Source organism: Macrobrachium nipponense, chromosome 2, assembly GCF_015104395.2.
Source record: "Macrobrachium nipponense isolate FS-2020 chromosome 2, ASM1510439v2, whole genome shotgun sequence".
NCBI classification, from domain to species: Eukaryota; Metazoa; Arthropoda; class Malacostraca; order Decapoda; family Palaemonidae; genus Macrobrachium; species Macrobrachium nipponense.
This window is the reverse complement of record NC_087201.1, coordinates 118,357,577-118,383,186: the sequence shown is the minus strand read 5'-3', so window position 1 is coordinate 118,383,186 and position 25,610 is coordinate 118,357,577. Positions and strand designations below refer to the sequence as shown.

The 25,610-nt window shown below is 37.5% G+C and overlaps 1 protein-coding gene across 1 annotated transcript in view; it reads right to left on the bottom strand.

The window, feature by feature from the left end:
- The window catches only part of LOC135220942 (probable RNA-binding protein CG14230), a 312,424-nt gene that overhangs the window by 43,998 nt on the left and 242,816 nt on the right, over positions 1–25,610 (bottom strand). Inside the window, exon 7 of the mRNA XM_064258596.1 lies at positions 2,049–2,126. Coding sequence (XP_064114666.1) covers positions 2,049–2,126 — 78 coding nt within the window. The remainder of the gene's footprint in view (positions 1–2,048; positions 2,127–25,610) is intronic.

Here is a 25,610-nt window from a genome sequence, read left to right as displayed (position 1 = left end):
TTCAACAAGTCAATTAGAGTAGAGTGAAGAAACATTCCAACTCTTGAAAGAAATGAGTGGGGGAAGGGCAGGCAAAATTCTCTTTCACAATACAGTAGAAACTGAAAACTGATGATCAACTCCTATATTCCTTACTGACAAATAAACTGTGCTGATAATGTTTCAAAGCTGTTGCTCACAACCTGTGGGTTAAGGTTATAGTATGCTCTAATGAATAAGCACCTAATCTCCTCTTGCAGCCAACACAGAGACAACTGGGTTTTAACTTTTTACCTCTATAATGTGATAGTACGAGTCGCAAATCTTTGGGAGATAAGAGTTTATGATGAAATTTAATAGCAATGCTAGTTGTTGAGATTATCTAGTGTTTTCATGCAACCAACCATTCAAGTGCACACCTCATCCAATGTTACATAATTTCGTTAATCAGAGAAGTGGTTATTTCCAGGAGTGAACAAGCTCCTCACTTAAGCATTTTGAGATCAGAAGATTCAACAACTGTGTCGGTAAACTATTCCACATTCTAGTTGTAGCCAAGATAAAACTCACAAACCTGATACAACAAAATAACACAGTTTACAGCAGCAGCCTGCCTAGTGTTACAAGCAAAAACAGCAGAAAGGATGGCTGTCGTTGCAATACATTTTATGCAATAAAAATGATGACCCCACTTTACATCTGTGCCACAATTCAACATTAAGATTTAACAAAATATACTTGACTGATAACATAACTATCCAAGAGTTTGGAATGAGTGTAAGCACCTAAAGATTACAATGAAAAACAGTTCTCCAAATAAGGAAGAAGAAAAGAGTGGGAACACTTTGATATAATAGCTTAATCCCAAAACATCTGAAAACATTTCCAAAGATACTAACCTTTTAAGAAATAGAGGACACTATATTATGTATCTACTTCTCAGGAGTCAATTTCTAATCAAAAGTTATACTATCTCAGGATGCAAAAGCAAAGGTTTTCTGAATCAACTATTATCCTTTGAGTCTTAGAAGGGCTTATGCTTTATGCCACAAAACCTACTCAATTCATGAATACATGCCAGATCTCTATTCAAGGATTCTGTAACCACAGATCTAAGGAGTAGAGATGGAAAAACAGTTACAAGAGTGATATCACTGGTATATACAATCAGTCTGTTTTCCAAGCCTTGCCATGTCCACTAGTACAGATAATAAAGTCTGTAGTACAATCTTAGAATACCAGAATGCATGCTCACACTATGTAATAGAGAAGCATGACACAATCACTTACAAAACAATGTAAGGAACTATTTTTATACTTTTGATTAACCAGGCTTTCCAATAGTGTGACTGCCTATTCTGAAATACAGTAGATAGTTGCATGCAATCACACTTTTTTAAACATCTCAAAATTTCTGGGCACATGACTGTGAGATGAGTAATGACCCCTCTAACACTTTTTTCATGTGTACATTTACCAATTTACTGCAAGAACATTATATTATGCAATATAGTTAGAAATTTTAACTTTAGTGGTTTTGCAAAAGCATAAACACTAAAGACTGCATTGCTAAGATAGCACAGATTCTTTATGAGGCAGACAACAGCTACCATATAACTGAAGCTTGCAAACAGTGGGCATGGTAACAAAGGACCTATGCTCACAGGTCCAAACAAGAAAATGTTGGTCATGTGGATTCATTCACAATTTCATACCTCTAGAACAATTACTACTGGGCTATTCCAGGAAGTAAAAAATTTTTTCCATTTTGATTCATGTGGTCCATCAGCTGATAACCCTAGCATGTTTGAGCAGTAAGTATGAAGTATTTTTAGTATTTATTCAGAAATCAGCTAATCTGCGTCTCTTTACGTATTCTATGTTTCTAGGTCTCCAGTATCATTATCTTTTTCCACAACTTCCAGGAATTCTTCACTACTAGTTCTCATAGATTCATATGCACTACCTTCCAGGGCCTAGTTCCAAGCATTGCTCTTACCCATTTTTTCTTAGTAGTTTGTCTGATTAAATGCTCCTTAAAAATATTAGGTAACAAATTTCATACAGACCCTGAATTCGTTCATCAGAAGAACTCAAAAAGAAAGATTGCTTCTTTACAGGTTCCTTTAAGACTTCCTCCTCCTCCTCTGCAAAATGAAAAGTCCACATATAAAATTAAGGTAACATGATTGTATAATTTCACTGCAATGCATCATAAATGCAAACTATGTCGTACTAAAGTGATTGATTTACTACATTTGTAAAGTAACTGGCATCACAGCTATGCAGGTTGTTATCACCAACAGGAGGGGAAAATAATGAAAATTCTTAAAGAAGAACCTAATATTGTTTTCTAAGATGAAAAATTATTTGTATCAGGTAAATGAACAACATAAATGCAAGGACCTTACTTCTATTAATAACTGTACACATCTTACAGCAGAAATGTAAATAATAAACTAGATGTAAACAAAAGAAATTTGTAAAATAATATGATAACATATATACATATACAAGTCTGTAAGAAAGACTCATCCTTAAATGTAAAGGAAACTACAGTGCTCTAAGTAAACAAAAATTTTCTTTAATTCAGTTCTACTTCTAGTTCAGGTAAACATACTTTTAAGGTTTTTAAACAGCAATTTTTTTTCCCATAAACACATTACCTATTAATACCCCTTTTTGAATACCACAAGCATACCACCAACACTTAACCCTTAAACGCCGACTGGACGTATTGTACGTCGACTAAAATTGTCTGTCAGGTGCCAAGTGGACGTACGGTACATCGACTACAAAAAGTTTTTTAAATATTCGCGGAAAAATAGTTAAGGCCTTGTTTGGGAAAGATTTTAAATCACGCCCCTTGAGGGATGCTGGGAGTTCACAGATCACGCTGTTGTTTTGTTTACAAGCATTACCCAGCCGTGCATGCATGAATTTCTTTCTTCTCGCACTAAAAAGCATCAGCGACGCATCGTCGGAGAGCGATTTCTTGACGCACTAGTGTTTTGCAGAATTTTTGCGAGTATTAGCGTATTTGTGACGCAACAGGACATGTTATACATGAAAATGTGTGCAATTTCCTGTAGAATACAACAAAAAATAACTCATGGTTTTAGCTTTTATTAGTTTTGAAATATTTTCATATAAATCACGACAAGTGCCAAAATTCAAACCTGCGGTCAACTTTGACTTGACCGAAATGGTCGAAAAATGCAATTTTAAGCTAAAACTCTTACATTCTAGTAACATTCAATCATTTACATACCTTCATTTTGCAACAAATGTGAAGTCTCTATAACGATATTTCGATTCATGGTGAATTTTTGAAAAACACTTTTTCCTTCCCTCCGAGCGTCATAACTCTACTGAAAATCTCAGAATTTCTTTAGTCACCTTGTCGTACTTTTCGCACCATTTTATATTAGGCCTTACATAAAGTGTTTTACATAAAAATGTGCACAATATTATGTAGAATACAACAAAAAATAACTCATGGTTGTAGCTTATATCAGTTTTGAAAAATTTTCATATAAATAAAGATAATTATAAAAAATTTGACCTTCGGTCAACTTTTAACTCGACCAAAACAGTCCAACAATGCAATTGTAAGCTAAAATTCTTCCAGTCTAGTAATATTCAATCAATTACCTTCATTTTGCAACAAACGGGAAGTCTCTAGCACAATATTTCAATTTATGGTGAATTTTTGAAAAAAACTTGTTTTTACATCTGCATGTTACAAATTCATTCATCATTTTGTGATAATATTTTCTCTTTGTTGCTTTGGTCGTTTTACAATTTGTTATATACCAAAATAATTGCAATTTAGTGTACAATACAATAAAAAAACCTCATTAGCTTTAACGGTTTTGCTCACAGCGCGATTTGTATACAATTATATATGAATTTTTTTTTTTGCGCTGTCATATATTCCAATATTTATATATGATAATGATTTTTTTTTTCATTTCTGATGGTTGCATACTAAACTTCAGGCAATGACAAAAAAAGGAGCCAAAAATGAACTCTTAATCTTAAAAACTAAGCGTGCTGTGATTTTTTGAAAAAAAACTTTTTTTCCGCTTCGGCGCTAACTCCCGAACACCGCTGGCATACGACAGACACTTTTGTAAATAGAAGCTTGGCGTTTAAGGGTTAAAATGATAAATTTTGTAAGACAATTTGTATCTTCCATAGCTACAAACATGAGGTCTTGACAATAGGATAATTTTCTAGTGCTTAGCTGGATCTGGTTAAATCACAAATGAAAAGCAAAGAATCTTGTGAGTTCTCGCAACGTGTGCGTATATCGGGTGAAAACTGGTCAAGGACCATGCACCCCCGCTACTGCGTTCAGTCTTTTCCAACCCAGGATGTTTAAGAACACAGAAGGGCGGCTAGAGGTGGGCAGTACAATGTTAAAACCTCAGGTGTGTAGCTATGAAAACTACAAGTTACAAAATCTGTCATTTGTCCATACGTGAACAAACCTTTGGTCTTAACAATAGGATAGACTTATACTTGGAGGGAGGTACAGACATCCTAAACTGGCTGGGGGCCTACCCACCAGTCCAGCTCCAGATGGAGGGGACTGATGCCCGTGAGAAGCTAGATACAGTGATATCCAACAACTCAGCCACTGAGTTACATACAATGATATATGGGACGAATCATTGCATAGGGAACTAAAGAGAAACTTTGACTGTCCAATAACAAACCAATGCACCAGGGTTCATTACTATTCCTTACTCCCCCTTGCTAAGGAGCGGAGTATATGCTACCGAAAAGAGGGTTGGTTATTTGCATACCAAGCAACCAAACTATCAGTATGACTACCTTACTCACCTGTATCAGACCAGTCCAGCAAATGACGTGTCTATTCCTTAACCTGCCCGAAGGAAGAAGGAAAGGTACAAGAGAAAGAAAGAGACCAGCCAACTCACTCATTCTCTCATCGAAACAATCATCTTAAATAAGATACAAATGTACCCTGTTAAGGGCAACTATGAATTACACAATCTGTTGGGCAGCCACCACAGGACCCAGGGAAAACAGTCTGTATATCTGTGGGCAACGTCTTTAAGATAGAAAGAGGTGAACTTGGACACCAAAACCCCCAATGTCATGCGCTCTAGCCTCCACACAGATGTGGCGGCAGAATCATTGAGACAAATATGCCTGTCTGGTGGCTTTCTGTATTCAAAAAGAGATTGTATTCTTGGACACCTCTTTCTTCGTACTCCCTGTGCTGACAAAAAGCCTACGACAACCTGGCCTAAGATGCTGTGTCCTTTTAAGGTAGCAATGCAGAGCCCTGACAAGACATAGCAAAAGCTCTTGAGAATCACCACCCACAAAGTCATCCAGTGATGAAATGGAAAAGGAGGTGGACCTATCATCATACACCGAGGGATTCTGGGTCTTAGCCATGAATTCCGGGACAAATCCAAAGGACACAAACCCCCAACCCCTGTTGAGTTCACATTATAGCTCAGGCTGTGCAGCTCCCCCCACTCCCTTTGAAGACGCCAAGGCCAGGAGGAAAACCATTTTGAGTGTCAAGTTCCTGTCTGAGGAATGACACAAAGACTCATACGGAGGTCTAGTGAAACTTCTCAAGACCAAGGAAACATCCCACGTTGGAGGCTTGAGCTCTCTAGGAGAACATGACTAATCAAACCCTTTAACTAGCAAGGAAAGCTCCCAGGATAAGATTTCAACACCTCTAAGACATAACACTAAACTCAGGGCTGCCCTGTAGCCTCATCTCCAAGGAAGGTCAAACAGTCTGCTATGTGCTGAATAAAGGTTCCGAGTGGAGAAAAACCCCGTTTATGACACCAATCACAGTAAATTGCCCATTTCCCTTGGTAAACTGCAGAAGTCAACCTTCTGAGACTGCTGGACATATGCCCTGCTTGGAGGAGACACTTGATAGCCTCCAACTGTGAAGAGACAGGCATTCTACTGACTGGTGAAACCTTTCTACATGTGGCTGACACAGAAGATGCCGCCAAGGGGGAATCTCCCTCAGTACCTCCAACACGACTGCAGATCCGGAAACCATTCCCCCTGCGGCCACAGAGGGGCTACCAAAGTCATCCTGAGACTCTGCAAACTCATCAAACTGTTAAGGACTTGACGGATCAAACAAAACGGAGGGAAGGCATACACCTCCAGGTTGTCCCAGGGATGTTGGAACACGTCCACCGTTAATATCTCCAGTTTCCTGTTGAACCGGGTCACAAAGTGGTCCAGCATGGTGGTCCAGCATGGGTCTCCCCCAAAACCTGGAAGAGCTTGTCTGCCACTACCTAATGAAGAGACCATTCTGGGCCTAGGATCAGATCCCGACGACTGTGCTTGTCTGTGACCACATTCCTTTTGCCTGGGATATACCTGGCTGAGAGCTCTACCGAATTGCTGACAGCCCACTGGTGAACATCAACGACCAAGGCGTGAAGTTGACATAAAACCAGGCCCCCCTGCTTGTTCACTTAAGCAACCACCGTAGTGTTGTCCAACATGAGAACAACAAAATGACCCTCTACTTTCTCTTGAAATTTCTTCAGACCCAGAAAAGCTGCCTGTAACTCTAAGACACTGATATGCTGCTGTTTGTCCTCCAAACTCCAAACGCCTGAAGTAATGAGGCTGCCTAAATGAGCACCCCAACCTGCGAAGGAGGCATCTGAAAACAGAAGGAAGTCCAGGGGAGGAGAAAGCAGAGAACACCTTTCAAGAGATTCCGGTCGTCCAACCACCAACGAAGGTCTTCTCTCACTTTCAGAGACAGAGGGACCCTTAAGGGGCAAGTCCCCCGCTGGAGACCAGAATCCCCTCAGTCTTCATTGCAGAGACCGAAGATGAAGTCACCCATGAGGGACCAGCTTCTCCAGAGAAGACAATACTCCCAGAAGAACCTGCCACTGATGAGCTGACTGATGTGGTTGCGATAGGAAGTCGCTCGCCACCACACACAACTTCTCCAACCTCTGATCTGACGGGAAAATTCTTGAACCGTATCGATGACCATGCCCAGAAGAGAATCCTTTGACTGGGTACGAGGTTTGACTTCTCTTGGTTTACCATGATGACTAGTTTCAGACAAAACCGAAGCAGACAATCTCTGTCATGCAGCAGCTTCTCCCTGGAACCTGCCAAGACCAACCAATCATCAAGGTACCTCAGCAAATGGATCCCCTGAGCATGGGCCCAACTTGAGACGAGTGAGCAGACCATTTATGAACACCTGAGGGGCTGGGGTCAACCCAAAGCACAGGACTTTGAGCTCGAAGACCTTGTCTCTGAGAGTGAAGCGAAGGAACTTTCTGGACAACGGATGCATAAGGATCTGGAAATATGGGTCCTTCAAATCTATCAACAGCATGAAGTCACTTTCCATCACAGCTGCCAACAATGATTGTGGGGTCTCCATCTTGAACTTGGTTTTCCTGATGAAATCATTCAAGGTGGATAAGTCAATCACAGGTCTCTAACCTCTTGACGCCTTGGGCACCAAGAAGATGTGAGTGTAAAACCCCGGCGAAAGATGCATCACTTCCTCTATCACATCCTTGTCCAGCATCTTCTGCACCTCCTCCCGGAGAGCCAAAAACTTTGGAGAATCTGGGGAATACACCCGCCTGAGCGGAGGCTTGTCCGAGAGTGGGGGAGAGAAGTCGAATGGTAGTAGATACCCCACCCGAAGGACATCTACTACCCACTTCTCCACCCCATAACTCTGCCACCTGGCCCACTGGCCCTCCAGGCAGCCCCCTACCCATGACAAAGGAGAGGGAGAGGCGCCTAACCTATCGACAACCCCCCTTATTTCTGCCCCTGGAACCCCTTCTTGAACTCGACTGGGATGAACGGGAAGGCCCTGCTGAAACCGAACTCCTGGACGGCCTACCAGGCGACGATCTCCGTGACTGCTGCTGGGCAGGGGGAGGAGGAGGGGCCAGACGTCTCCAAAAATGGGACTCTGACTTTGACACAGCCTGGTGCACTAACCTATCCTTCGTGTCAGCCCAGCGTCGGTCTATCGCGTCCAGCTCAGTCCGAGGGAACAGAACCTGAGAGGAAGAAGCAGGCACCACTGTCAGAGTAATCCAAAATGGCTGACCCCTTGACATCACCAGCAGTGCTGACACCAAGTCTTCTCTCTGACTAGAAGTGGCAAGCGTCACTGGCAGAGCAAAACTATATATATAACTGACCCTGGCTACCAACGAAGACAAGGCCAGGAGGTGGGGGGAGAACTTATGTAGCCTGAGGTGGGGGGAGAGCTTATGTAGCCTGAGGTGGGGGGAGGCAAGCATCCATGAAGTGCGTCAGCAAACCTTCCAAGGAGGGTGATCCCCGTAGCCCAGGTGACCCCCAGAGTGCCGCCATTTTTGATGCCTCCAATTCTGAAACAAAAGAAACTGATGAAAAAGCCTCCTCCCTCGCAGGAAGTAAATTAACTCCCGGGGAAGAGGAGGGTGACATTACATAATAAATCAGCCTGAGGGCCTCCCAATACTTCTAACAATGAATCGATGGAAAAGGAAGGAGACAAAGGTGGGTGTGACTACGGCAGGACATGAAGCATCTGGGAGAGGAAATGACAATCCCTCCCACGAAGGAAGGGTAGAAACTCTACGATGCTCCCTCTTATTATAAAATAACTTCCACTGCTCTCTAGGCCCCGCAAAACATTCCAGGCAGGGATTCGTTACGGTGCAAACATTAGAATGACACCTTCTGCAAGTGGAGTGCGGGTCTGTCACTGAAGAAGCCAGGAAACGAGAATACGGGAAACCTTGAGTTCCCTGGCACATACGTTAGCAAGGCCAAGAAGGAGCAGAAGCAGCCATAATACAAGCACACACACACACACAATCACAAGCAAAAACGGGCAATGAACCGGGTAAAAGGCCATGAGAGGGCAACGACGACTCTCACCCAGGAGGTTAAGAAAAAGACTGAACGCAGTAGCAAGGGTGCGTGGTCCCACACCAGTTTTCACCCGATATATGCATGCATTGCCAGATTTCACAAGATTTCTTGCTTTTCATCTGCGATTTAACCAGATCCAACTAGCACTAGAAAATTATCCTATTGTTAAGACCGAGGGTTTGTTCGCTTATGAAAAATACCTCTGTTGAAACATGATTATGCAATTATGCACAACAATCATTATACATGTAATACTATCACCAGATTTGTAATAGTATTTAAAATGTTAATCCTTAAACGCTGAGCGGGTATTTCTGAAAGTGTCTCCCGTATGCCAACGGCGTTCGGGAGTGAGCGCCGAAGCAGAAAAAGTTTTTTAAAAAATCACAGCACTCTTAGTTTTTAAGATTAATAGTTCATTTTTGGCTCCTTTTTTTGTCATTGCCTGAAGTTTAGTATGCAACCATCAGAAATGAAAAAAAATATCATATAAAAATATTGGAAAATATGACTGCACAAAAAAAAAATTTCATATATAATTGTATACAAATCGCACTGTGGGCAAAACCGTTAAAGCTAATGAATTAATCATATTTTTGTTGTATATTGTACACTAAATTGCAATGATTTTGGTATACAACAAATTGTAAAACGATCAAAGCAACACAGAGAAAATATTATCACAATATGATGCATGAATGCGTGACGCGCGGAAGTAAAAAAAAAGTTGTTTTCACTAATTCACCATAAATAGAAATATTGTGCTAGAGATTTCCCGTTTGTTGCAAAATGAAGGTAATTGATTGAATATTACTAGACTGTAAGTGTTGTAGCTTACAATTGCAGTTTCCGACCATTTCAGTCAAGTCAAAGTTACCCAAAGGTTGAAATTTTGGCACATTGTTATTTACATGAAAATATTTTAAAACTGATAAAAGCTACAACTATGGGTTGTTTTTCATGTATTCTACATGAAATTTTCCACATTTTCATATATAAAACTTTATGTAACGGCTAATATAAAATGGTGCAAACATTACGACAACCTGACGAAAAAATTTCTGATATTTTAGGAAGAGTTACCACGCGGACGCAAGGAAAAAGTTTTTTTCATAAATTCACCATAAATCGAAGTATTGTGCTAGAAACTTCCCATTTGTTGCAAAATAAAGGTAAATGATTGAATATTACTAGAATGTAAGAGTTTTAGCTTTCAATTGCGTTATTTTTACCATTCTGGTCAAGTTAAAGTTGACAAAGGTTGAAATTTTGGCACTTATCGAATTTATATGAAAGTATTTCAAAACTGATAAAAGCTACAACCATGGGTTGTTATTTGTGGTATTCTACATGAAATTGTGCATATTTTCATATATAAAACTTTATGTAACGGCTAATATAAAACGGTGCAAACATTACGACAATCTGACGAAAGAATTTCTGATTTTTTGGAAGTTACCGCACGGACATAAGGAAAGTGTTTTTTCTTCAAAAATTCACCATAAATCAAAATATTATGCTAGAGACTTCTAATTTGTTGAAAAATGAAGGTAAATGATTGAATATTACTAGAATATAAGAGTTTTAGCTTACAATTGTGTTTTTTGACCATTTTGGTCGAGTCAAAGTTGACAGAAGGTTGACATTTTTCTCTTTACCGTTATTTATATGACAATATTTCAAAACTGATAAAAGCTACAACCATGGGTTGTTTTTAGTTGTATTTTACATGAAATTGCGCACATTTTCATATATAAAACTTTATGTAACGGCTAATATAAGACGGTGCAAACATTACGACAATCGGACGAAAGAATTTCTGATTTTTTCAGCAGTTACCGCGCGTACGTAAGGAAAAAGTTTTTTTTTAAAAATTCACCATAAATCAAAATACTGTGCTAGAGACTTCCAATTTGTTGCAAAATGAAGGTAAATGATTGAATATTACTAGAATGTAAGAGTTTTAGCTTACAATTGGGTTTTTCTACCATTTCAGTAGAGTCAAATTTGACCGAAGGTTGAAATTTTGGCACTTATCATGATTTATATGAAAATATTTCAAAACTGATAAAAGCTACAACCATGGGTTGCTTTTAGTTGCATTCTACATGAAATTGCGCAAATTTTCACATATAAAACTTTATGTAACAGCTAATACAAAACGGTGTCAACATTACAACAATTGGATGAAAAAAAAGTCTGATTTTTTCGGAAGAGTTACCGCACGGATGTAAGGAAAATTTTTTTTTCATACATTCACCATAAATCAAAATATTGTGCTAGAGACTTCCAATTTATTGCAAAATAAAGGTAAATGATTGAATATTACTAGAATGTAAGAGTATTAGCTTACAATTGCGTTTTTCGACCATTTCCGTTGAGTCAAAGTTGACCGAAGGTTGAAATTTTGGCACTTATCATGATTTATATGAAAATATTTCAAAACTGATAAAAGCTACAACCATGGATTGTTTTTAGTTGTATTCTACATGAAATTGCACACATTTTCATATATAAAACTTTATGTAACGGCTAATATAAAACGGTGCAAACATTTCGACAATCTGACGAAAAAATTTCAGATTTTTTCAGAAGAGTTACCGAGCGGACGTAAGGAAAAAGTTTTTTAAAAAATTCACCATAAATAGAAATATTGTGCTAGAGACTTCCAATTTGTTGCAAAATGAAGGTATATGATTGAATATTACTAAAATATAAGAGTTTTAGCTTACAATTGCGTTTTTCGACCATTTCGGTCGAGTCAAAGTTGACCGAAGGTGTAAATTTTGGCACTTAGTTATTTATATGAAAATATTTAAAAACTGATGAAAGCTACAACCATGGGTTGTTTTTTGTTGTATTCTACTTGAAATTGCGCACATTTTCATATATAAAACTTTATGTAACGGCTAATATAAAAAGGTGCAAAAATTATGTCAAAGTGACGAAATAATTTATGAGATGTGTCGCTGATGTTTTTAAGTGCAAGAAGAAAGAAATTCGCGCATGCGTGCCTGGGTAATGCTTGTAAACAAAACAACAGCTTGATTCGTGAACTCCCAGCATCCCTCAAGGTGCTTGATTCAAAAGTTTTCACCAAGTAAGCCTATAACTATTTTTCCGTGAATTTAAAAAAAAACTTTTTTGCGTCGACGTATCGTACGTTAATTAAGCACCCAAAAGACAATTTTCGTTGACGTTTAATACGTCCAATAGGCATTTAAGGGTTAATATAGTATGTACATTAATTTTTTACCAAAAACAACAGTTAGGCTAACGCTAGATTTCATTAGGCACAAGTATGTGCATAACCTCTATACAAACATACGATAATAAACAAACAGAAAGATTACATAATCAAAGATAACTTATTAGTACTCTCCCCAATGAGAAATCACATCAGAGTATTACCATCAAGGCTTTTGTAAATTTTTCCCTCTCCAGGGTTAGAAGTGAAATGAGTTCTTTCCAGTCTTCTCTCTCCTGCATTCTTTCTGCTTGAAATTCCATCAGGTCTAGAACTTCACCCATCCTTTTTCGCCATGACTTCCTGCTTTCTACAGGTCACCATCCTACTATTTCTATACCTAATACGTCTCTGACCAACTGTTCAACATCCGCTTAAAGCAATATTTGAGCTCTTATCACTTTTTCAGCCTTTGATACCACATCTCAGCACCATTTCTGCATTCACAATATAATCTTGCTCATGTACTCCAGCCAAGAATCATAAAATTTTAGAAACATTTTTCAAAATGTCCTCCATTTTCCATGATAGTAGTTATGTATCTGCTCCACAGTGCAATACAGGCATTATATACCCACTGCAAATCTTTGCTCTCTACTAATGGGAAATTCATATTTAACAGAAGTCAAGCTATCGCTCTCCATTTCAACCATGCTGCAACTACTTTCTTGTCTTGCTGATCTCTCAACGCCTACTTTACAGTCTAATGCGTTCAACAGTGAAAAAATACTTTATCTCTTGAGACCCAGCCATTCATTACACCAGGGTTTGCAGCTACCTCTCTGTCATCTACATACAGCAGGTCTCAGGGTCCTCTTCTCTGTACATTTTATGTAGATTCTTCGATTACTATGAGAAACCAATATTTATCTTAAATTTTCTGGATACACATGCCCTGTCTTCACTCTATCTCTAAAGTTATGGTAAAGTAACATAACCAGCTTAATGGGTCTTTCCAATAATGCCTGTCTTCATAGTGCCTATTTAATCATGTCTTCGTATTTTGACAAATGCCTTTTCAAGTTTCATATATATGAGGTATATTTTCTTTTTTGCTACTTTCCCTGTTGTTGCCTCATAATAAAAAAAAATAACACTCGGATATTCAAAGTTTGTTATATATCAAATGAAATTGTTATAAAGATAAATTAGCTAACAAAGAAGAGACAGTTGTTCATAAAAGGAAAAGGGTTCTTGGCCACTCTTGGTCTCATTAGAGCAACTTTCATCTATATACCAGACATGGGGTAGGTAAGAATGCAGAAACTTATTTGATGGTATCAGACAACTTGCTACAGCTTACTTTAATTTGTGTTGTTACGGCTATGATTTTTTAAACTTATATTTTATGCTATTCTCATTTATATTTACACTGGATTTTCTAATTTTTTTTTTTTTAACTTTTACTTCCAAAACAATAAATGCACCATATGTATATGGTACATATGAATGCAAACTCATTTTCTGGAGTCAGAGAACTTGTTGCAGCTTGTTTTGTTCTGTGTTGTTACACTTATGATTTTCTTATATTCAATGCTATTCTCATTTATGTTTTCACTGCATTCTCTTATTTTTGTACAACCCAAAAAGATGAAAGCAATCACATTTGTGGGGTATGCACGTACACATACAAGCAGTGCCAACAAAACAGTATGTAGTGGCAGTTTGGTGCGATGACTCAGAAAATTTGAATTTATGCTAGCTGAAATTTGTCCCAGATTAGTGAAGGAACTGGATTAATGATTCCCAGATTAGTGACGGTCAACCTGTACTTTGTGCTTTATTAATAGGAAAGGATTATTAGTTACGATACAAAGAAATAAAACTAGAATGAATGTAAATTTACAATTAAAACTAGGACAGCGTTTATGCACTCAGGTAACACCTCTCAATGGCTAACACTCATTACCACATGGAGAGAGCCGCAGATATTTTTATACATTAGCCATTCATTGGGGAAACTCTTGTGGCTATACACTTCATTACTGATACGTACTTAACTTACTAAAGATGAGAAGTAAACCAAAATAATGACATCATAGTGAACAATAACTGGTAACTGAACTAGAATCTCTTAAAATTATACAATGAATTAAAAACATGACGCATCATTTCTTATTGAACAAGGCCAGGGAAAGATGCTCAGTAATACCAATCCAATGTCACATAATCACCATAACGGCCTTCGTATAAAAACCATGACTTGAGCTTGTGTAAGAATATTAAAAACGATACAGAAAAATCTCCCAAAGAGTCTTCAGTAGCTTTTAATTACCACTGAGAGAAAAATGATGAAAATTATATACTGATAAACTGATAATCAGAAATGCCATTTATATTGATCAACAAGTCACAACTCTACTTAAGAATGAGTTATGTTCTGGACAGCTGTTTGTATTCTGAAATGTTCGTAATTTGTTTTTTAATTAGTACATAACTTTTTTTTGTTCACATTCCTGAGTTTACTCAGGAGTCAATAGATTACACTATTTTCACTGTATATTTGAAAATCACACAGTATTATAAAGAATTACTTTGTAAGTTAGAAAGGTAAAAATAAAATAAAATTTAGTATTGTTTATACTTAGGAATATATATATATATATATATATATATATATATATATATATATATATATATATATATATATATATGTTGTATATATATATATATATACATATATATATACATACACACACACACACACATACACACACATATATATATATATATAATATATATATATATATATATATATATATATATATATATATGAATAATTATCACATTGAACCGTGATCCATTTATATATCAATTCAAGCTACAATGTCCTTTAATATCTAAATTCACTTTACCTCCCAAATGATATATTTTCATATATGTACCGAAGGGAATTTTTTAATTGATAATAATTTCGTCCCCCCATGGGATCGAACCACCGTCCAAGTGGACGGGGACGAAATCAGGACAGTCAGTGACGCTATCCAATCAGCCAACAGAGACGCTATAAGTTCATATCGATTCTGACCTTACAAATCACCCTCGACCTGGGTGCTTTCATAATTAGAATCGATATATATATATATATATATATATATATATATATATATATATATATATATATATATATATATATATATATATATATATATATATATATACATACACACACTATATACACACACACACACACACACACACACACACACACACACACACACACATATATATATATATATATATATATATATATATATATATATATATATATATATATATATTGCTACTTTCAAAAGGCATATATCCCCTCTTTGACTATATAAAATATTGTGTATAAAATTTTGGCAACATTTTTTCAGATTCCTAGATAGCTTAGAGATAGAATGTTTAAAATGTGTGTTCAGCTTTCTGCATTACATAATATATAAAAAGAATATATAACGTAGAATGTAGAAAGAGAGAGATTTTCTTTGTCCGTTCAAAGCTAGAATTGTTTCAGTAACTTTTCATCTCCTCAAGATTAAGGGAGCTTGAGTCTTCGTGTTGTTATCAAAACATGTCAGTCTTGATTATCGCTCAACCTCCGTTTCAATCGGGTACATGACTGTTGCGCAGAATTGTCTCGTACGCGTATGTCTTTGCCGAGTGCCACATGCAGGTTTCACATTTTGTATGTAAAGTTGCATCATAATGGAAGCTTCTAGATAGAATTATTGCTTAAAACATTTTGTGCCATCTCTACTGCCCAGCTCTTGTGCGAAATGAAAGATGTCATTCGGGCTTAGATGATACTCAAAGCGATCACATCTCTCTCTCTCTCTCTCTCTCTCTCTCTCTCTCTCTCTCTCTCTCTCTCTCTCTCTCTCCATCGCATAGCACTTTTGATTTTAAAGTAACATAACGATTTCGTACTTATTGAATGGTCACTCGTAACTTGTGAATTTCAGATTTGATATTTCTTAGAGTTTATTTAGTGTTATTTAGTGTTTTTGTGAATCTGAACAAACATTGTTGTGTAACTGCGCCTGGTTTTGTGAAAGTGTGAAAGAAGCCTGCAGCAAAGAAAGAAAAGTTGGTATACCAAGGTAAAGTGTGTTATAATTTTATTAGTTGCAACTAATAACTAATGGGAACAGTGGTTAACTAATAACTACATAATGGGAACAGTGGTTAACTAATAACTAATAGGAACAGTGGTTAGGTAAAAACTAATAACTGATGGTTACGAAGGTTTGGTAAAAACTAATAACTAATAGTTACAATGGTTTGAGTGAAATTTACATTTTTATACATTGCAAATTTTTGTGTTTTGTGTTTATTTTTAAGTGCATTTGTCCATTTTCTTATTGAAGTGATTTTTATGTTTTGTGCATTTATCTATTTTCTTGTTGAAGTGTGTCTTTTTATTTTATATTCTGTGTGATTAGTACTTTTTGCAATTTTGGTATTTTCCACATTTTTCTGTATTTTCATTTGCATTCACAATTTAATTAACTTAGTTATTTTCATTGCTTAATCACTGCACATTTAATTAAACTTAACACTTGTGAATTAATTTGCATTTACTTAGAATTCTTTTCAAGTTTTATTGTTGTTTAACACTTGTGAATTGATTTCAAATTTTCAATTATTGTCTAACACTTTTGAATTTTGATAGAATTAATTTTCTTGAATTTTGTGATATTAATTTTGATTTAATTTTACTTAATTGATTTAAGAATTAATTAAATTTTACTTTGTTTTCAAGTAACAGTAATTTTCCCTGATATTGTGAATTTCACTTTAAATTTTGAGTTTAATAATAAATTTTGGTATTTAACATTTTTAAAAGTGTTTTCATTTCTAACCAGTATATTTGCATATGATTATATTGATGTTAGGTAGAAACATAGAGTGGTAATTGATCTGTTTTCCTTCAATTAACTTGAAGTGACTTAGAACCAGGGAAGTACTTGGACTTCTGAAATCAGGGAAATAATTAGACTTTTAAAGTTGTTGATGGAGTGATGTATTTTGATTAATTTAATTACTTACATGATTACCTCACACCTGTTTTGATGAACTTATGTCTGATTTTCTGCAATACTGGTAAGTTGTTCAGGGATCACTGTTTAGAGTATTCAGTTGTTTAGTACCTGTGATGAGGGTTCAGGTGTCTGGCTTTTATGAGGTAACAATTAATGAATGGTAAGTGTAGTAACCAGATACTTGGCACTTCGTCACATGTATTAATGGTGCCCAGAGACCTGGGAAAACAGATTTCATTATCACTCTAGTATATACTGGTGGTGTTAGGGATATATTTTGTTAGGAAAGTGACCATATAGTTGTGTTTTGCAATTATTGTATTGAATTGTATCTTGATAACTTAAGAGGAAAATGGCTCAGTTCAAGGTTCAGGAATTTTTAGCAACACCTTCCATCCAAGTTTTATCTGAAACCACTCTGACTAAGGCACAGTGGAGCGCTTTAGCAGTGGCATGTGGTGGTTATGTGTCTACTAGTATGGTAATGGCACAAATAAGATGTATTGCTATGGAATCATTGATAGACTCTGGTAGAATAACTGATGAAGTTGAGTTAGAACTGGCTCAAGACTTGTTGAATGTAGCACGTGCTGATCTTATGAATAAGCGTGCAGAAAGGAAGGAGAAAAGTGATGCAGAGTTAGAGCTTAGATGCACTGAAGCAGAAGAGAATTTGATTAAGCTGAAAATGCAAGCTGCAAGAGAAAGAATAGACAGGGAAAAACAAGAAAGAAGAGAAAGAGAAGAAGTAAAAGCAGCAGAAGAGGAAAGAGAAAGGATAAAAGAGGAAAGAGAAATTGCAAGACATGAAAGGGAAATGGAATTGATAAGACCCTGTATTTGATGTAGTAAGAGTACAGAAGTTGATCCCTAAGTTTACTGAAGAAGCTCCAGATGAGTTTTTTGATCACTTTGAGAAAGTGGCTTCAGGTATGGAATGGCCAGAAGATAAATGGTCAGTTTTGCTACAGTGTCTTGATTGGTAAAGGGAGAAGTGCTTATCTAAGAGCCTTAACAGCTGATCACTGTGAAGACTACAAGGTACTTAAACACAGTGTGCTACAAGTTTACCAGATGACCCCAGAGTACTACAATGAAAGATTCAGAAATTTAAGAAAAGATGAGAAGGGAACATTCTTAGATTATGCGTACAAAGTGAGAAGGTGTTTCAAACGTTGGTTAGAAGCTGCTAAAATTAAAACTTTTGATGAGTTAGAAGAGTTACTTGTTCTTGAACAGTATCTTAAGGGAATTCCTGAACATATAAGAGCCTATTTGAGAGAGAGAGAGGTGAAGAAACTTGACAAAGCTGCTACACTGAGTGAAGATTACAATATAATTAGTAGTAAACGTAATTACAATGCCAAGTACCAGAGTCAACAACGCCCAGGTTTTAAGTCTTTTCCAAATAACAGGAACAAATTTAATGGGAAACCTACAAGTGATACTACCATGAGTACACAAGGTAATGCAACTCAGCAAGCTAATGTGAAATCCTCATCCAGTTTTTCAAGACAGTTACAGAAACCTAATGTTATCTGTATCAAGTGTGGAAGAGTAGGACACTACAGTCAAGAGTGTTACCGGAATCAACAGCAGTCAAAGCCAGTTGGTCAAGTTGTGAAAGGTGACTAGGTGAAACAAACTACGAAGAGCAGTGTGGGAAAGAATCAAATTCCAGAGAAGAATGAAACTAAACAAGCTGAATGTTTAACAACCAGTGGAAATGTTATCTCAAGCAGTGATTGGCTTAGCAGTGTGGAGGCTTTTAAGCCATATATCTATGAGGGTATGCTGTCAACTCAAGAAGGAGGTGTGCAGGTACCAGTCAAGATATTACGTGATACAGGGAGTAATCATAGTGTGGTAGTACACGGTTCTCACCCTCAGTTGGAGAAGAATCTCACAGGAGATTCAGTTATTTTGAAGGGTATAGGAGGAGAGGAAGTCACTCCTATATGCCCCTTACACCTGTCATGTGAATTGGCGACAGGGAATGTTGATTTTGCTGTAAAGGACTCACTGGCTGTGGAAGGTGTACATGTTCTGTTGGGGAATGAAGTTGGTGGTGTGCCATTTATTCCTTGTCCTGTAGTGACAGACAAACCATTGAGGATTAGTCCTACAGTAGACAGACAAACCATTGAGGATTAGTCCTACAGTAGAGTTGGAGAAGAATAACCTCCACCTGTTTCCTAGTTGTGTAACTACCAGAAGTATGAAGAGGACTACGACTGCAAGTGAAGAAACTGAGGATTTACACACCCAACAAGGATCAAGTGAAGGATCTATGTGCTTAGAAGAATTGTTTCAGGGAAGTGATGCTTCCCATAGTGCTGACCAAGAAGAGATTTCCCATGAAGAAGACGACAACGACGAAGAAGACGAACCTGATGTTCCTGAAGAGATTCCGAGTAGTCAAAGTGTTACTGAAGACAGTAGTGAAACTACAGTAGCTGAGTTAGCAGATATTGAGAATTCAACCCTTGATGTTGGTCAAGTGACAAGAGAGAAGCTAATGGAATTGCAGAAGAAGGATGCATAGTTAACTGATTTGTTCTTCAGAGTTGTTGATCGAGAAGAGATGCAACAAACTCCTACCTGTTACTATCTGAAGGAAGGTTTGCTGATGAGAAAGTATAGACCTACAGATATACCAGGAGATGCTGTATGGGGCGAATATCATCAAATTTTGATTCCATATCCGTTGAGAAAGCAAGTGGTTGCAGTAGCTCATGAGTCTGGACATAGGGGAATCAGGAAGACTGTGGAGAAGATCATGAAATATTTTTTCTGGCCTGGACTTCACAAAGATTTTAGCAGATTCTGTCGTGAGTGTCATACCTGCCAGATAGCTGGAAAACCGAATGAAACCATCCAGAAAGCCCCCTACAACATATAGAAGTTAGAGGAGAACCCTTTAGCAAAGTGATTATAAATATGGTTGGACTGTTGCCGAAGACAAAGAAAGGAAATGAGTATTTGTTAACATTAATGTGTCCTGAGACAAGATATCCAGAGGCAATTCCTGTTAGATACATATCTGCCAAGATAGTTGCTGAAAAACTTGTGGAGTTTTTCTCAAAGTTTGGTACCAGAAATAGTACAAAGTGACAGAGGAACAAACTTTACTTCAAAGTTATTCCAGGATGTGATGAATTTGTTAGGAGTGAAACAACAGTTATCCACTGCCTATCATCCAGAGACTCAAGGTGCCTTGGAAAGGTTCCGCCAGACATTGAAAAGTAGTATGCTGATAAAGTATTGTTCTTAGTCAGGAAGAGAATGGGATGTTGGTTTACCGTTAATGTTGTTTGAAGTTAGGAGTGCTTATCAAGAAAGTATGGGATGTTCACCTAATGAAATGATTTTTGGAAGAGAAGTTAGAGGACTGTTGAAGATTCTTGCAGAAAATTGGGAAGAAAATCAAGAGGAAAGCCAAGGAGAGTATGTAAAGAACTTAAGGAAAAGGTTGAAAGAGATTAGAAAATTCTCTTTAGAGAATTTGAAAGTGAGTCAAGAGAAAATGAAAAGGAGATATGATGCTAAGACTAAGCTAAGAAGTTTTAGTGTTGGTCAACTGTTGGTCAACAAGTGTTAAGTGTTCTTACCTATCAAGAGATTTCCCCTCACTAATAAATTTCAAGGTCCTTACAAGATAATTCAGAAGTTAAATGATAGAACTTATTTGATTGAAACACCAGAAAGAAGAAGAAGACAAAGGAAGATACATGTGAACCTATTTGAAACCTTATTTCTCAGAAACTAAAACTGAAACTGTGTCAGCAACCCAAACAACTTTATCTACAGAAGACGATGATGACTACGAATTGGGAGCTGCAAGCAAGATGAATAATTCTTAAATTTTGGAAAATTTAGAGGAGAAGTTGAAACACCTGAGTGTTGAACAAGGTGAAGACTTAAGTGAAGTAATTAGAAGTTTCCCAGAAATTTTTACAGATGTGCCTAGGTGTACTGATCTGAACCAAGCATGAAATCAAGATTCAAGATGTAACACCTTTCAAGCAAAGAGCCTATCGCTTATCACCTTATCATCGAGATGTTTTGAAGAAGGAAGTTGAGTATTTGCAGCAACATGGATTAGCAGAACCCAGTTCAAGTCACTCCAGTTCTCCATGTGTTAGTGAAGAAACCAGATGGTTCATTTAGGATGTGTACTGATTATAGGAAACTGAATTGTATCAGTGTGGCTGATAATTATCCTTTTCCTCTTATAGATCAGTTACTTGACAATATTGGGCAAGCCAAGTTTGTTTCCAAGAGAGACTTGTTGAAAGGATATTATCAAATTCCCTTAGATGAGAATGCCAAGTTGCTGTCAGCTTTTATTACTCCATTTGGACTGTATCAATACAGGCAGTCCCCGGGTTACGACTGTCTCGGCTTACGACGTTCCGAGGTTACGACGCTTTTCAATTATGTTCATCAGAAATTATTTCCAGGGTTACGACGCATGTTCCAGGGTTACGACGCATGTTCCAGAGTTACGACGCTTACAAACGCTGATCTGGCAGATGAAATATGACACCAAAATTGCAAAATAATCAATATTTAAAGGTTTTTTTTTATGAAAAATCCAATAAGAATGCAGTTTACATAGTTTTGAATGCACCTAAAGCATTAAGGTAAGGTTTTCTTAGGATTTTTGACAATGTTCCGGCTTACGACGATTTTCGGCTTACGACGCGTCTCAAGAACGGAACCCCTGTCGTAACCCAGGGACTGCCTGTATACTGTTCTGCCGTTTGGTCTGATGAATGCACCTGCAACATTTCAACGAGTGATGGATCAACTGCTAGGATCGATAGAAGGAGTAGGTGTAAACTTAGATGACATCGTGATTTACTCTACAACGTGGGAAGAACATCTGAAGATTCTGAGGAAAGTTTTCAAGAAACTACATGAAGCAGGATTAACAGTCAACCTAGAGAAGAGTGAGTTTGGAAAGGCAACTGTGCAGTATCTTGGGTTTGAAGTTGTGAAAGGCCTTCTTGCTCCAGTAAATGCTAATGTAGAAGGTATCCATAAGGCTACCCCACCTACTACCAGGAAACAGCTACAGAGATTTTAGGCATGGCTGGATTCTATCGTTGTTCCTGCCCAAATTTCTCAGCCGTAGTAGCTCCCTTGAAAGACTTAACTAGTCCCAAAGCTAAGTTTGTTTGGACTCCAGAGTGTCAAGAATCCTTTGAGAAGGTAAAAGCCATTTTAACTTCAAGACCAGTACTTCAAGCTCCAGACTTTGACAAGAAATTTGTGATACAAGTTGATGCGTCGGACTGTGGCATTGGAGCTGTTCTACTTCAAGAAGACAAAAATAATATCTACCATCCTGTGTGCTTCGTGTCTTCAAAACTGAAAAAACATCAGAAAGTATACTCGACAATCGAGAAGGAAACTTTAGCCTTAATCACCGCATTGAAAAAGTTTGAAGTGTATGTGAAAAGACCTAGGAATGAAGAAATTTTAGTGTTGTCTGATCACAATCCACTATCATTTATCCAGAGAATGAAAAATCATAATCAAAGACTGACCAGGTGGTCTTTGTGCCTGCAACAGTATAAATTAAGAGTGCAGCACATTAGTGGCAAAAACAATGTAGTTGCTGATTATTTATCTCGTTGCGAATCGTTGGATTCAACACTGTGATAAAAAATCTTCTGGGGGAGGTATATTATATACTGCTAATTCTAAATGCATATATCCCCTCTTTGACTGTATAAAATATTGTGTACAAGATTTTGGCAACATTTTTTCAGATTCCTAGATAGCTTAGAGAAAGGATGTTTAAAATGTGTGTTCAGCTTTCTGCATTACATAATATATAAAAAGAATATATAACGTAGAATGTAGAAAGAGAGATATTTTCTTTGTCCGTTCAAAGCTAGAATTGTTTCAGTAACTTTTCATCTCCTCAAGATTAAGGGAGCTTGAGTCTTTGTGTTGTTATCAAAACATGTCAGTCTTAATTATAGCTCAACCTCCGTTTCGATCGGGTATATGTCTGTTGAGCAGAATCGTCTCGTACGCGTATGTCTTTGCAGAGTGCCACGTGCAGGTTTCACATTTTGTATGTACAGTTGCATCATAATGGAAGCTTCTTGATAGAATTATTGCTCAAAACGTTTTGTGCCATCTCCACTGCCCAGCTCTTGTGCGAACTGAAAGATTTCATTCAGGCTTAGATACTCAAAGCGATCACATATCTCTCTCTCTCTCTCTCTCTCTCTCTCTCTTCATCGCATAGCACTTTTGATTTTAAAGTAATGTAACGATTTCGTACTTACTGAATGGTCACTCGTAACTTGTGAATTTAAGATTTGATATTTCTTAGAGTTTATTTAGTGTTTTTGTGGAATCTGAACAAACATTGTTGTGTAACGGCGCCTGGTTTTGTGAAAGTGTGAAACAAGCCTGCAGCAAAGAAAGAAAGAAGTTGGTATACCAAGGTAGTGTGTTATATTTTTATTAGTTGCAACTAATAACTAATGGGAACAGTGGTTAACTGATAACTAATGGGAACCGTGGTTAAATAATAACTAATAGGAACAGTGGTTAGGTAAAAACTAATAACTGATGGTTACGAAGGTTTGGTAATAACTAATAGTTACAATGGTTTGAGTGAAATTAATATTTTTATACATTGCAAAATGACATTTTTATAATAATATAAAGTTTCACTTATACTTACCCGGTGGTTACATATAGCTGTCGTCTCCTGACGTCACAGCAGAATTTGAAATTCGCGGTAGCACTAATGGTTTGACAGGTGATCCCTCTACTCGCGCCCTCTACCTGGGGGGGTACCGGGAACCATTCCAACAATAAATCAGAAGTTTCATGCCTACCTGTCCATATGAGGGGAGGAGGGCGGGCTTCGTTATGTAACCACCGGGTAAGTATAAGTGAAACTTTATATTATTAAAAAATGTCATTTTCACTTATATAACTTACCCGGTGGTTACATATAGCTGATTGACACATTTAGGTGGTGGGACAATGGCAGCTAAAATAACAACTGTTGGAATTATCCGAAGATATAGGTTCCTTACCTTTAAAGACCGCTGACTCAGTGGTTACTGCCTCTGTAGTCTGCTGGCCTTTATTGTACCGACAGGATATATGGATCCGTGCGTCGGACACAATAATAAGTACTTGCCGTTGAGGACGTGACCGTAACGGACAAGACTATAATGCTCCTGCTCAGGGCGCAGTACAAATCACCACAAAATACAATGAAAAACGAGGGATCACCACAACCGTTTAAGAAATACACGAGACATTAAAAGACTGAAAGATACTCAAAAAACTCCCTGTATCTTCAGACAACCTTAAAAAATACAAAAAACATAATCAAGGAGAAAACGTTTAGTGAGGATGGGATCATCCTCTCTCCCTCACACCCAATACCGTGTCAGTCACAATGAATGGCCATCCCCAATGTACTGCAATTTTCATATGTGGTTTGCAAATCTGTCAGATAATGAGATGCGAAGACAGAATTGCTTCTCCAATATGTAGATTTAATAATGTCTTTCAAAGACAGATAACGTCTAAAGGCCATAGACGTAGACACTGCTCTAATTTCATGAGCTTTGACTTTAACACTTTGATATCTGAGTCCTGACATTGTCCGTGTGCCTCAGAAATCAATTCCTTAAAAAGAAGGAGAGCGCATTTTTTAGAAAGAGGACGAGAAGGATCTTTCACTGAACACCACAGGTTATCACTCTTACCTCTTATACCTTTGGTCCTTTGCACATAATGTCTAAGTGCTCTCACTGGACAGAGAAGACATTCAGGCTCATTAGGCCCCACTAACTCCGAAATGTTCTTTATAGAGAAAGAACGAGGCCAAGGACGTGAGGGATTTTCATTCTTAGCCAAAAACCCCAGCATTGATGAGCAAATGGCATTGCCCTTAGCGAATCCACTCTCTTATCAATAGCATGCAGCTCACTGATTCTTCTAGCTGATGCTAAAGCACAAAGAAAAAGTGGTCTTCCTGGTCAGATCTCTAAAAGAACTAGAGGAGATCGGTTCGAATCTATCTGACATCAGCCATTTAAGAACTACATCCAGGTTCCAAGCTACTGTTCTTGACTCCTTTGTCTTGGTCGTATCAAAGGAATGAATCAGGTCTGAGAGGTCTTGATTATTAGAAATGTCTAATCCTCGATGTCCTGAACACAGACAACATAGCTCTATAACCCCTAATCGTCTGGGTAGAAAGCTTCTTATTCTCACGAAGAAAAAGAAGGAAGTTAGCTAACTGAGCTATAGAGGTCTTAGAAGACGAAATTCCTTCTTCTTTGCACCAAGCTCTGAATTGGACCCACTTAGCTTGGTACACTCGATCAGAGGATTCTCTTTTGGGTCTAGCAATA